The sequence below is a fragment of the Tenrec ecaudatus genome, chromosome 6, assembly GCF_050624435.1.
Source record: "Tenrec ecaudatus isolate mTenEca1 chromosome 6, mTenEca1.hap1, whole genome shotgun sequence".
Taxonomy (NCBI): Eukaryota; Metazoa; Chordata; class Mammalia; order Afrosoricida; family Tenrecidae; genus Tenrec; species Tenrec ecaudatus.
This window is the reverse complement of record NC_134535.1, coordinates 30,424,175-30,436,389: the sequence shown is the minus strand read 5'-3', so window position 1 is coordinate 30,436,389 and position 12,215 is coordinate 30,424,175. Positions and strand designations below refer to the sequence as shown.

Genomic DNA, 12,215 nt, shown 5'->3' with positions numbered 1-12,215 from the left:
GACTGGTCTCTCCTGACAACGTGTCCAAAGTACAAGAGGCAAAATCTCACCATCCCTGCCTCTGGCTGCACTTCTTCCAAGATAGGTGTGTTTGTTCATTTGGCAGCCCACGGTCCTGTCACTGTTAACAGACCATTTATGCACAGTGAGTCAGTGACTAATTTTTGCCACGGTAACTTAGTACCAAATTTGATTTTCCTAAAACTGCCCTATGTACTCGGTATCTGTGGATGCATGCCTCGTTAATGGAAGTCTACCGCTTAGACCTTATTTTAAGACCCCACCCCCCAATTGTGGACACATTGCGCACATAGTAGGTAACTTCATGGACTTGTATTAAAATCAAGTGGTTGTTCACACAAGGTAGTCTTTCAGAGCTGAGAGATGTTCAGATTTTCAAGGGTCCTTGCAAGGAAACAGATGTTGATGTTAAAATTCCTTAGAGAAAAGTGATAACATTTGGTAATTTCTAAGTTAATTGGAAAATATTTGACTTTGAACAAGTGCCCAAACAGCTTGTGATCCAAAATTTGTGGGCACTCACTCACAAAAGTTTCACAAACTAAAAGATTGTATTTGACAGGTTTTATTCAGTTTTGCTTGCATTGTTATTTTACTGTGTCTTTTTTCCCCCTTGCAGCTTCCGGTCACTCGATCCTAACTTATTCTCATTATATAATTCGGGAGCAATATTACCAACAGGAAAATTTACTGTAGAAAGTTATAAGGCAATGCTTGATTTTCTTCTGACTGCTAAAAAACGAAGGGCTAATTTACCATCAGGTAAAATAAATATGTTAATATACTGTGAAGTTGCCTCTAAGGTTTTTTTAAATTCGCAAACAAATGTAATACATACACACACACACACAGAGTTGTACTGAGGCACACATGCCATTACCTAAAGATCCAGAAATTCAGTTGTGTTGTGTAGGAAATTATTTTTTCTTAAAAAATGGTCTATATTTTCTATGATCTTATCATATGTGTTGGAAATATCTGTTTTATTCTCACCGTTACCAATTTAGCTACTCACCAAATATAATGTTCTTTTCTTGTATCTTGGCAGCTGTGGTTCAGCGACCTTGCATTCTGTTTTAGTGGAAACGGGTCTCCAAACCGATTCTATCAAGCACAGTAATGCCAAGGCACATATTAAGGCAGGGAAGTAGACTCCAGCCTAATCTGTGTTCAGGACGGCGGCAGTCTTGTCCCAGGATCTCCCTCTAGTACTGCCACTTCCAAGCTCACTCTAAAATGAATGCAGCAATGTGCTGATGGTGGGGTCAATTCTTGTTGGTCCCTGCTTGATGTCAGGGGTTTCTATGGAGTAGGGGGGCATGGGCTGCCGTGGTAACTTTCATACGCGGAACTTGACTGATAGTTTACTCCCGATCCTGCAAAGACAATGGGTACTGGACCCTATTCGAACTGTATTTGCTTCCAAGGGATGCTGTAACAAAGTGCTACAGTCTAGGTGTCCTGTAAGGACAGAAATCCTTGTCTTCCAGTGCTGGAGGCTAGAAGTGCAAGTGAACAAGGCCCTGCTTCCTCTGAAGGACCTCTCTGAGTCGGGGTGAAATGGGCACGTCTTGGTTTATAGATGCACCCTTCACACGGCTGGTTGCCCCCGTGATCTCCTCATGTGTTTTCTCCGCTTTCAGAAGGACACCACTCAGATCGGTTCAGGACCTCCCCTTAAGTTATAACAGCTACACAGACTCTATTTCCACAGAAGTTCACATTCACAAGCACTGTAGGGTAGGATCTCAACGTAGTCATTAACACTGAATACCACTCATTTTATAAGGAAACATTATTTCTAGTATCTTCTTAATATTATAAAAGCTCATATAGATTTTTAATAATGATAATTTAAGTGCGTTATAACTTATTGCTGATTGGGATACTTCATATGCTATTTAACTGCCCTTGGGTTGTTGATTCATATTTGAGCTACGTTGTGTCTGCTAACTTTTTGTAGGGTATACATTAGTTGTACCGATCTGCATATTTTACATATGTAGGTGTATATACATAAATATATTTGTATATGCATATGTACGTGTGTACATATATATACATATTTATTAATTTGAAAGTAAATTCCACAGAGCTTTAGTCTGGTTTTGCATACAGCTTTTTCTTTAAACTCACTCCCGACCTAAGCCCTACCATGAAGTTTGCAATAGGTATTTCAGCATTGAGATCTACTACCTGATGCAGAGTGCTAAGAGAAAGTTCATGCCAGAAAAACTAGTCTGTGTTTTATGTCATGCCCACAGGGGAGTGAACGACCAGGGCCACTCCCTGGAACAAGTCCAGGGATGGTGCTCCTTTTCGCCTGTGTGTCCTGAGTGATCTGTACCGAGGGGAGAGAAGTAATGGAACCCATCAGCGTTTGCTCAAGCACATGCATCTTCCTGCCTTCCGTCACTCCTTTGGCCATTCCCCTTGCCTGGGATTTCTTTCCATTCTCTTTCTACAAGTTGGGTTGGCGCCCCTCTTTTAAGACCTAGCAAGCGGTGGCCCTCAATTGAGACACGATGTTAAGAGCTTCTTTCCCTAGAAGCGGTCCCTGGTTCATTCCCCAGGCTAATTCTCCACACTTCGCTGGCATGCATATGCTGACTTACTCATTTGCTATATCTCACTTATATTGTTTTCTGGAACTCAATTTTTCTGTTTTCATTAACATTGCGCTTTCTTTTTGTATTGCAGATGCTGATGAATTTTCTGTGTATATGAATTACCAAATGGATGACAAAGATATTCCCAGGATGCAAACAGGTTCTGACACGGACTCACAAGTGGGTGTTAGTGCTAAGGAGAAGGACCGAACCGGGAATGTGAGCCTACCAGACCATTTCACAAAAATCTTCCTCTATAGCAGAAGAGCCATGGTAACGTGGTCATTTTGGTTTGCTAATGTTGTCGACCTAACGCTTACCCCATATGCACAGGTGTGAGTTATATTGCCCGGTGGTTAGGTGCTATGAAGTTAGTTTATGCATGGTTTTGGTTTCAACTGTGAGAACCCATCCTGTTGATTCAGCCTCGGTGAGCGGTGAGGTGTACCTTCCATGGCAGTGAGGCCTCTTGTCGTGTCCATCCTCAGGGAGAGATGGCCTACAGATGTCCATCCACCTAGAGTGGCCACTGCTCCTGTCCCTCATGGGAGTAGAAAGCTCGTCTTTCTCCCACAAAGAGGCTGGTGGTTTCGCACAGCTGACGTTATGGTGAGCAGCCCGGTTTGTAGCCACGATGCCACCAGGGTTCCTTCCGAAGGGTACATGGCCATGATTTTAGTTATCTTTATATTGACATAGTGTTTGCAGAAAGATGAACTTGTTCAGAGTCCTGGAGACGTTGGTACCTTGGAATCGCTTGAATGCTGCATTTGTTTCAGGTTCTTGCTCATCGTGGTGGCTACTGGACTCTGTTTCAGAACTGCTGTCGGGCCTTTTGGAACTACGCCCACACTCTACAGATAATCCTTAAACAAGGATTTGATCTTGTTAAAGTCTTCCCCATGAATCAGGATAGCTTCCTCTGTATTTCTGTGTTACCATTCTATCTGGGAGCAGAATTACTTATTGACATGTTAATAGAACTTCAAAACATCGATTCTATTAAGGTAAGACCTTTTTGGTTTTTATTTGAATTATACTCAATAAAAATATTCTTATGTTCTGTAACCTTGGGTAGATAGAAATTAATTTCCCCCCTTGAGTGCCTATTTAGTTGGTCTACATTTTATTTATTTCTTCCTATGATTTGGTTCCTAATATATAACTTGCATTGATGTTCATGAAAGATGATCTCAATCAGAAACTTTGATTTCTTAAAGGCTAGGGAGTCACACTTAATGATTTCTAGTTCCTACATGGACTGATCTTAATACATTGTATCCTCACAGAAACCTTTTCTAAGAGCAGAGGGAAAAAATTGACCCAGAGAGAGTGCAGCATTTGCCACTGATGTTGCGCCCCTTGCTTTATCCTTCCTGTTACCTGACTCCACCTCGTGGCGAATGAGCAGCCAGTTTAGGTCTACCGCATTGAGATTGAGACCATGGAAATAAAATGGAAAAGGCACAAGCATAAAATAATCGAAAGCTGGAAATGTAGGAAACACAATGCACCATGGAGAGGGCATTTGTTTTAATACTGTACTGCAGAGTCGATAACATTTCTAGAACTAAACTATATGCTTACAATGGAACATAGGCCAAGAAGGGTAAATGGTATGGTGCTGGCAGAAGAAAGGTTAGTGGGTTCAATCCCTTGACCCTTTGGTTTGCTGAGTGTTTAACCCCGCACCAGCAGGGCTCCTGCTACTGGAGTGTCGCCAAGAAACCAGACTCACTGGCCTCAAATCCACTCTGGCCCATCGTTTCTGAGACCGAATCTTAAGGGGGGCCTGTTGTTCTCCTGTGGAGGGACTTGGTGGTCTTGGCCTGCTGCCCTGGTGGTCGGCAGCCCAAATGCTCATCCTGCAGTGTCACCGAGTTCCTTCCACCGGAATAGAAGGAGTCTTCATCCTACACCACTGGTTTCCTTTACAAGAGAAGAATGGTGCAAAGAAAGAGAGACACGGGATGCTGGATGAGACCGCAAATGTAAGGACTGTAAGTCGGAGATTCCTTAGAACTACCAGAAGCTGGGAGACAGGCCCAGAACGGTTTCTCTCCGTGACCCTTCAGAGGGAATCGACAAGGTCATAGCCTGATTTGGACTTCTAGCCTCCAGAACTGTTTAACAGCCTCCAAACTGTCAAACAGCTAATCAGTTTGTGGTATCATGGTAAGTGTGCATGCCTCTAACAATAGTGATTCAGAATACATGAACCAGAACTCACAGAACTTTAGGAAAAAATAGATAAGTCTACAATCAACAGTTGATGGAAAGCTAGGTTAAAAATCACACAAGATATGTAGGATTTAAACACTGTCAACCAACATGATCTAATTGATATTTATACAGCAGCATACTTTACTGGCAGAATTCACATGATCAAGTGCACATGGAGTATTCATCAAGGTGAGTCAAACAGAGTCAAAAACAAACCTTAATAAAATTTAGAATATGGAAGCAATAAGGAATATATTTTCTGATCATTGCAGAAGTTAAGTGTAATGTTGTTGTTAGATGCCATCAAATTGACTCCGAGTGAACACAGTCCTGTGTACAATGGCATGGAAACTGCCTGGTCTTGTGCTGTCTCGATAATTGTTACTATGTTTGGGCCCATTATATATCCACCGCATCAATTTATCTCCTTGAGCGTCTTCTGCTTTTTCATTCTCCCTCTACTTTATCAAGAACAATGCCCTTTTCTAGAGACTAGTCTCTCCTGGTTAACATGTCCAGAGTGCCTGGGATGAAGTTTCACCATCCTCTCTCAGAAGATGCACTCTCACCAAAGTGGCTGCACCACTTTGCATTTCTACCAGCGTGTTGAGGGATCCGATTTCTCTACATTCTCATCGACACTTGTTATTGTCCACAATTTTCACTGCAGTCACACAGAATATATAAAGAAATCTTATAACTCAACAGCAACAAAAACTGAACAGTCAAATTACAAAATGGGAGACAGTTTTGAATAGACTTCTTTAAGGAGTATCAACAAATGGCCAATAAACACATAAAAAGATATCCTATGAAATTAGACACTAGGGAAATGCAAATCAAAACAATGAAATGATACTTCTCACTCAGCAACCAATTTGCCATGGAGTGAATTCTGACCCATGGTAGTAACTTCATGTGTCCCACAGTAGAATTGTACTTCGTAGGGTTGTCAATGGCTGATTTTTCACAAGTGAATTACCAGGACTTTCTTCCAAGGCACTGCTGGGATGTATTCAGATTACTACTTTTAAGTTAACAGCTAAATGTGTTAATCATTTGTGCTGCCCAGGGACTCTTTCCTGTTTTCAATGATTTTAAGGGATTTTTGCTAATTTCTTTCTCTTTTTTTTTTGACCAGCATTATAATATTGTGATTAAGTTTTTGTAAATAAGAGTTCTTATCTTTTTAGCGATTGTAGAAATGGTGTGGTGGGTGGGAGAGGCACCCAACTTCACAGGGAGAGAAAGAGAATCTTTGTCTGCATCAGGCGCCCAAGGCTGATTCCTATGAGCTGGAAGTCAGATATGCCTCCATCCTTCCTACCACTTTCGACACCAACCATCCTCCTATAGCACTCTCCACTTCTCTGCTGGGTTTGATCATTCATAATTCAATGTCCACATAGAACTCAGCCAATGCTTGTGATCATGGGGTTTATCATGGATGTAAAAGATTACAGTTAAGGACCAAGAAAGACTCTTGAGACTGCCCTTTGGTCAGGAGAGTCATCCTGATCAAACAGGCATCCCAATAAGCAAGCCCTCCCCTCTAACCCTCACCTCCTCTGCTTGGCCTCTGCCCTGTTCCAGTAAATGTCCACAGCTCTTTCAGTTCTGTCAGTTAAATTCCCAGAAGCATTCCACTCCCCAACGAAGCCTGTGCTCAGAGCTGCTCAGCTTTCTTGTTCTGTGGGCCAGCCTCTTCTGCTGCTTCTCCTCGTTGCTCACTACCTCTGATGTCACACCCTGTCTCCTGGACGGCAGAGATTCTCAGTATAGAGTTATTTGGTCCACAGAATACACTCTGTTCTTGGCTCTCTGTTTTTAATGGTTGGTGGTCATGAGCCTCTCCTTTCCACCTTTGCGATACCTGAGGGAATGGGAAAACTGACCAACCTCCACATTAGGCTTGTATATACCTTATTTACATGGTCCCCGGTCACAAGGGTGCCAGCCATCTATTTTCCTTACAGTGTTAGCAGCTACCCAGCGGTGTTGGTGGCCCCAAGCCCCTTGCACTTGATTAATCCTACTCAGTCATTTGGTAAGAATTACCAAGAAGACACCCAGAAGGAATACATTAAACAATTCACTGCTCTGAAGAGATACATACTGAAATGCCGAAAGAGTGATTCAGATGGTGTCTGAGACTGGAAGTAAATCCCAATGGTGAGACAGGGTATGGGTAGACATGAACCCTTGTCCACTGTGAGATTGTTGTTATTAGGTGCCATTGAGTCAGCTGCTGCCGACTTTAGCAACTCTATGTGCAAAAAGAATGAAGCGCCGCCACGTCCTGCCCCATCCTCACGGTTGTTCATGTTTGACGCCACTGCTGCAACCCCTATGCCAGTCCATCCCACTGAGGGGCTTTTTTGTTTGTTTGTTTGTTTTGATGCCCCTCTATTTTACCTGGTATACTGTCCTTTGCATATTAAAACCTGATTTTTCCTTAAAATTTTAACTAAATACTCCTATGTAACTAGGTATTGACTGTGTACCAAGTAGGATCAGACTTTAGTCTGTGCAGTCTAAAATCCTAACTGTCTATTATGTGGCTCTTTACATTTATATTTTAAGATTAAATAAACTCAGTAGCACAAACCATATTCCAAAGGCTCAGGAGGCACATGTGGCTATGGGTGACCGTATTAGACCGCACAGAGAAAGCTCATTTCTATCAGCTCTGAAATTTCATTTCACCGAACTGCTTCAATGGTTAAGTGTGATTTGTGTACTAAAAAAACATGAAAACTTTCCCCCTTGTTTTCTGTTTCTCTGCATGTCGCAATTTTATCACACAGCATTACAAAAAATAAATGTGGTGAAATATATGGAAGTATAGAACTCTTTGTTCAACATTTGCTTTCAGGTCATTGAAGACAAAGGAGAGTTCGATGTTGCAAGCTGTTATGGAAATATTAAAAATGATAACGGCGGTTCCAACTTTAAGTTTGAACACCCTTTAGATGATGTGAATGTAGTTGACTTGAAATGGATCCATAACTTTGTGTTAAAGGCCCTGGAACTTTTATATCAAGTAGAGAAGTGGGAAGCAGTAGTGTCTCTTGCCATTCAGTTCAACGAGATTTCGCAGTGAGTACTGGTGTTTAACAGACAAGTCTTCAGGAAGAAGACAAACACGTGTCTTGAGCTAATGTTTGGTTTTGAATATCTTCTTTTCTGCGGTCTAGTGAAAGGTATACAGAGCAAGTGACGCCTCTATTGGCGCTTGCTCAGCGGCAGCTTCATCTCAGAATACGGATGCTCAATGGCCCCGATGTTTCCCAACAGCCTTGTGGAAGGTACGAGGCGGATAACAGGGAGAAGGTACGTTTTTGACTCTGTTCGCCATGCAGGAGTGTGTGCTCCAGAGTGCAAACCTTATGAAGCAGATCATTGAGATACATGTTATATCCCCTTGGGCAGTTGCCATTCATCTAAGCAAACGTTATTGCGAGTTAGTGTTTTCCAAGTCCAGCATAAACAAGATTAGGGCCCCGCCCATGGGGTGCTTCTGGTCAGGGCTGAGTTCTCCATCGGGGACACTGAGGAGAGTGTCTGGTGTCCACCATACTTTGGAGGATGCATGAAAATATTTTCACCTCTCAAAGTCAGAAGTAAGCATTTTTCGGTCAGAAGTAAGAACCTGTAGGTTAGAGACTCTGGCAGAGAGGTGATGGGCATGGAGCGTGGTGGTGGGGTGCGCTGCCCCATGCACTCTGACGCTCAGCAGCCCCGTGTGACAGAGCACTTAACCATCGCACCACTGGGGCTCCTTGGAGAATCCAGTATATGTGCTATATATTTTATAGAGCAATCGCACATAGCAATCATATGTTACAAACATATCCTGAGATGGGGCTTCAGAGTTGGTGGAAAAATGAAATGCAAAGATAATGGAATCCCCCCACACACACACACTTTTTGAAGCCCCCTCCTATCTTCAAGACAATCACAAAATGTAATTTTTAACGTTTTTTATGGAGGAGGGAATGGAAACCACAGTTTCCAGGGGAGTGTTTGATTGAATCAATCACCGGGAGAAGGCGTGTCTATGACACACAAGGGCTCTGCCAGCCCTTCGTCTTCCTGGTAACCGAATGATGACGCTACAAACCCCACCCTTAACTGCACCCCTCCCAGGTATTTAGTGCACATCTGAAACCTAGTACACCTTAAACACACCTGGGTCAGCCACAGTCTTCCCCACCTCGATGGTTCAGGACTCCATCCTCCCCGCTGCTCAGACCCGCCCTGTCTCTTCTCTTGCCCTCATACTCTGTGCCAGTTTGGTCACCAAATCCTATGGCCAGGGCCCTTCAAAATGTAACCATTCCCTGGGTGGTGCAAGCAGCTGAGGTGCTCGACTGCCAGCATAAAGGTGGCAGGTTCAAGTCTATCAAGAGGTGCCTCAGAATGGTCTGGCGGGAAACTTCTGAAAAAACAAACAAACAAACCCATTCATTGACAGCCCAGTTCAACTTGGACTCACCCGGGATCACCAAGAGTCCAAACCAGAGGACACTTTTCTGACCCAAGCCAAGGTGATCATTGCTTGGAGTGTTGTAGTCGCCTCCTACTTAGCCGTCTGTTCCCGCCTTCCTCCATCCCTCTCCGCTGTTCTATTTTCAACGCGACAAAAGGAGGACCTTTTGAAAATCCAAGTATGTCTGTGTCACTCTTGTGGTTAAAACTCGACGCCGAGGCTCCGTCTGGTCCAGAGTTAGAATGTCCTCTCCTAGCATGGATTATCACTCGCGCCAATCGATATGGCCTGCCCCCTCGTGATCTCTGTTGCTCCGTCTGAGCGTCATCCTGAAGGGTTTCCGAGATGTTTCCACTCCACACTGCCTCCAATGCTCCTCCAACATCAGGTATCCGAGTTGATGTCTCCCCTCACCTGTCCAAGTCTCGGCTGAATGCCACCTTCACTGCGAGTCTTCCCTAGCAACTCTTTTTACAACCCTGGGCCTCTTCATGATTACAGCATTGGAAACTGTTCGTGTACTCATACTACGTAATGTACTTTGTCTGTTTTATGTATTAGCTCTCTCCTCCCACTGGGAGGTAAGCGCCATTAGAATAGGGAATTCTGTTTCTTTTGCGCTCTGATATATCACTTCTGGAACTTAAACAGTGTCTGGCATCAAGCAGGTGTTCATTCAATAAAGAGGTTTTAAATTTATTTTTACCCAATTAAGCTGGAGGGAGAGGAAGGGAACAGATTAAGTAGGGCTCTGTTAGACCTATCAGACTTCATTCATATATTATTAAAGAAGTGTGCACAAAGGACACTAGAGAAGAATCATGCAAGTCAGTCTGGGGTTCAAGGAGGCCTGACCTTGGGGTGACAGGTTGGTCTAAGGATCGGAATAGGGGAGGGGAAAAATCTTGAACCTCTGAAAATAATTTTTTTTCTCTAAAATATTTCTGTTTTCAGATATTTTTTCATTTTAGCCTTCAACTGTCCTTTCGAGAATAAATTGACAGAATTCAATAGAAGAAATTAGCTCTGTCAAACTTCGCCAGGGAAGTTTAAATTGCACTAATCATGAGGAGGGTGGTAAAATTTTTCATTGGAAAAAACAGCTTATATTTTAAACTGTTTTCAATTTAGATAATGTAAGATATATTTAGAAGTGAATTTATAGAATATTGGAAAATTTAGTCTTAATTACGCTACATAATTTGCCTACTGCTCTTTCAGCTGTGTTGTACAAAAGAAGTACGAAAAAATATGTAGCCCATTTTTCCCAGAAAGTTGCACATGATTGAATGCTACATGTCAGAGTTTGTTGGTAACATCATTTTGTGTCTCTTTATTTTGACAAATGTAAAATGAGACAAATATTTCAAACCATATTTTTAGCTCTACGTCCCTGTCTAAGTGGTGTTTGTTTTCATCCTTCTTTAAGATAACCTGCCGAAATTTTCTTGGGAAGCAGCTCAAGATTAGTCCTCCCACCAATACGGAGACATCTACAGGAAGCTGGGTAGATGTACTGAGAAAGCTAATCAGCGTGGGTAAGAGCCAGCATTAGCTTGAAGTCCTTTTTATATTCTTTGAAGTAGGGTGTGCCATTGTGTTCTGAATGTCAAGTCGTTCATAATGAAAATGTTTGTGAAATTTGTTTTGAATATTTATTTTACTGTATGTAATCCAGATGACATGATTATCTTGAAAAACAACAGCAAAACACATACTTTTTAGTGTGGATTAGGTTATGGTTTACAGAGGAGCCTATAGTTTTACAGGGGGCAGCTCATACACATTTTGTTTCAACCCACCATTGTAATCTCCTGAACGTACCATCACCTTCCTACTTCCCTGCTTGTTTCCAGTTTTCGTTTCTCCTTTCCTAACCGCGAGGACGTTGCCCTGGGACACACGTTGCCATTATGATCTTTAAGAGCTGATTATTCTCGTGTGGGAGTGAGCTCACTTACCGACCTCAAGGTGATAAGGTCCACAGTCTTGTGCGTACTGCCAGTCTTGATTCAACCGGTCTCCCTGATGGTTTTGAGTTTTGTTCGCACTCTTTCTGGGCCCTTCTAGCCGTTGGCTGGTTTAGCTGGGTGGCATCTAGTTCTCTGGTCTCCGGGTTATGGAGACTGCAGCTTGCATGCTCCACTGGTTCATTAGACCAATTGCTTCCATTTGCCTTTTGATTTTCGTCCACCTTCTTCTGATTGGAGAGAGAGCAATAGTTGTACTTTGTAGAATAGATGTTACTCTTGGGGAGCTTCTGGTGTAGTGGTCATGCGTGGGCTGTGAGCCGTGTGGCTGGACACCACCAGCAGCTCCGTGGGAGAAAGACTGGGCTCTCTACTTCCGTACACAATTACCATCGCGGAAACCCAAGGCAGCACTGACTCGATGGCACCGTTTTGGAGAGACGCTACTCGTTAAAGTATGTAGAACGTTGTCTGTGTGAAATATGTTATTGACATTGCCATCTTAGGTTGCTGTAGGTGTCACTTAAAAGGGATGAAACTCATTTGTGTTAATTTACAAGTTAAAGACGGGAAACAAAGAAAGATGACAAAGAATTGATGGTAAAAATAAAGATGGGAGAAGGCTGCACAATTTTCTCTGTGTTGTTTTATTTTTTATCTCATATGCAAAGCCTTCAGATCGATATCTTTCTGTATTTATCATTCCACTTTGACTCTCCTACAAACTCCCATTCTTTGTTCCACGGTGGTATTGGTGGTCTTTGAAGTAGAGTGCCGGAGAAATTTGGGCACATCGGAACTGACTTCGTTGCTTTTAGGGATAAGCCATCCTGGGAGGCAGCGCAGCTCGCAGTAAACAGGTAATATAATGAGATGAAAATGAATTTGATGCCTGCTGTG

The 12,215-nt window shown here is 42.8% G+C and overlaps 1 protein-coding gene across 1 annotated transcript in view; it reads left to right on the top strand.

Annotated features, from left to right (window-relative positions):
• The window catches only part of CFAP54 (cilia and flagella associated protein 54), a 355,855-nt gene that overhangs the window by 160,201 nt on the left and 183,439 nt on the right, over positions 1-12,215 (top strand). Inside the window, exons 34-39 of the mRNA XM_075553212.1 lie at positions 641-783; positions 2,722-2,903; positions 3,410-3,637; positions 7,729-7,952; positions 8,051-8,186; positions 10,775-10,883. Coding sequence (XP_075409327.1) covers positions 641-783; positions 2,722-2,903; positions 3,410-3,637; positions 7,729-7,952; positions 8,051-8,186; positions 10,775-10,883 — 1,022 coding nt within the window. The remainder of the gene's footprint in view (positions 1-640; positions 784-2,721; positions 2,904-3,409; positions 3,638-7,728; positions 7,953-8,050; positions 8,187-10,774; positions 10,884-12,215) is intronic.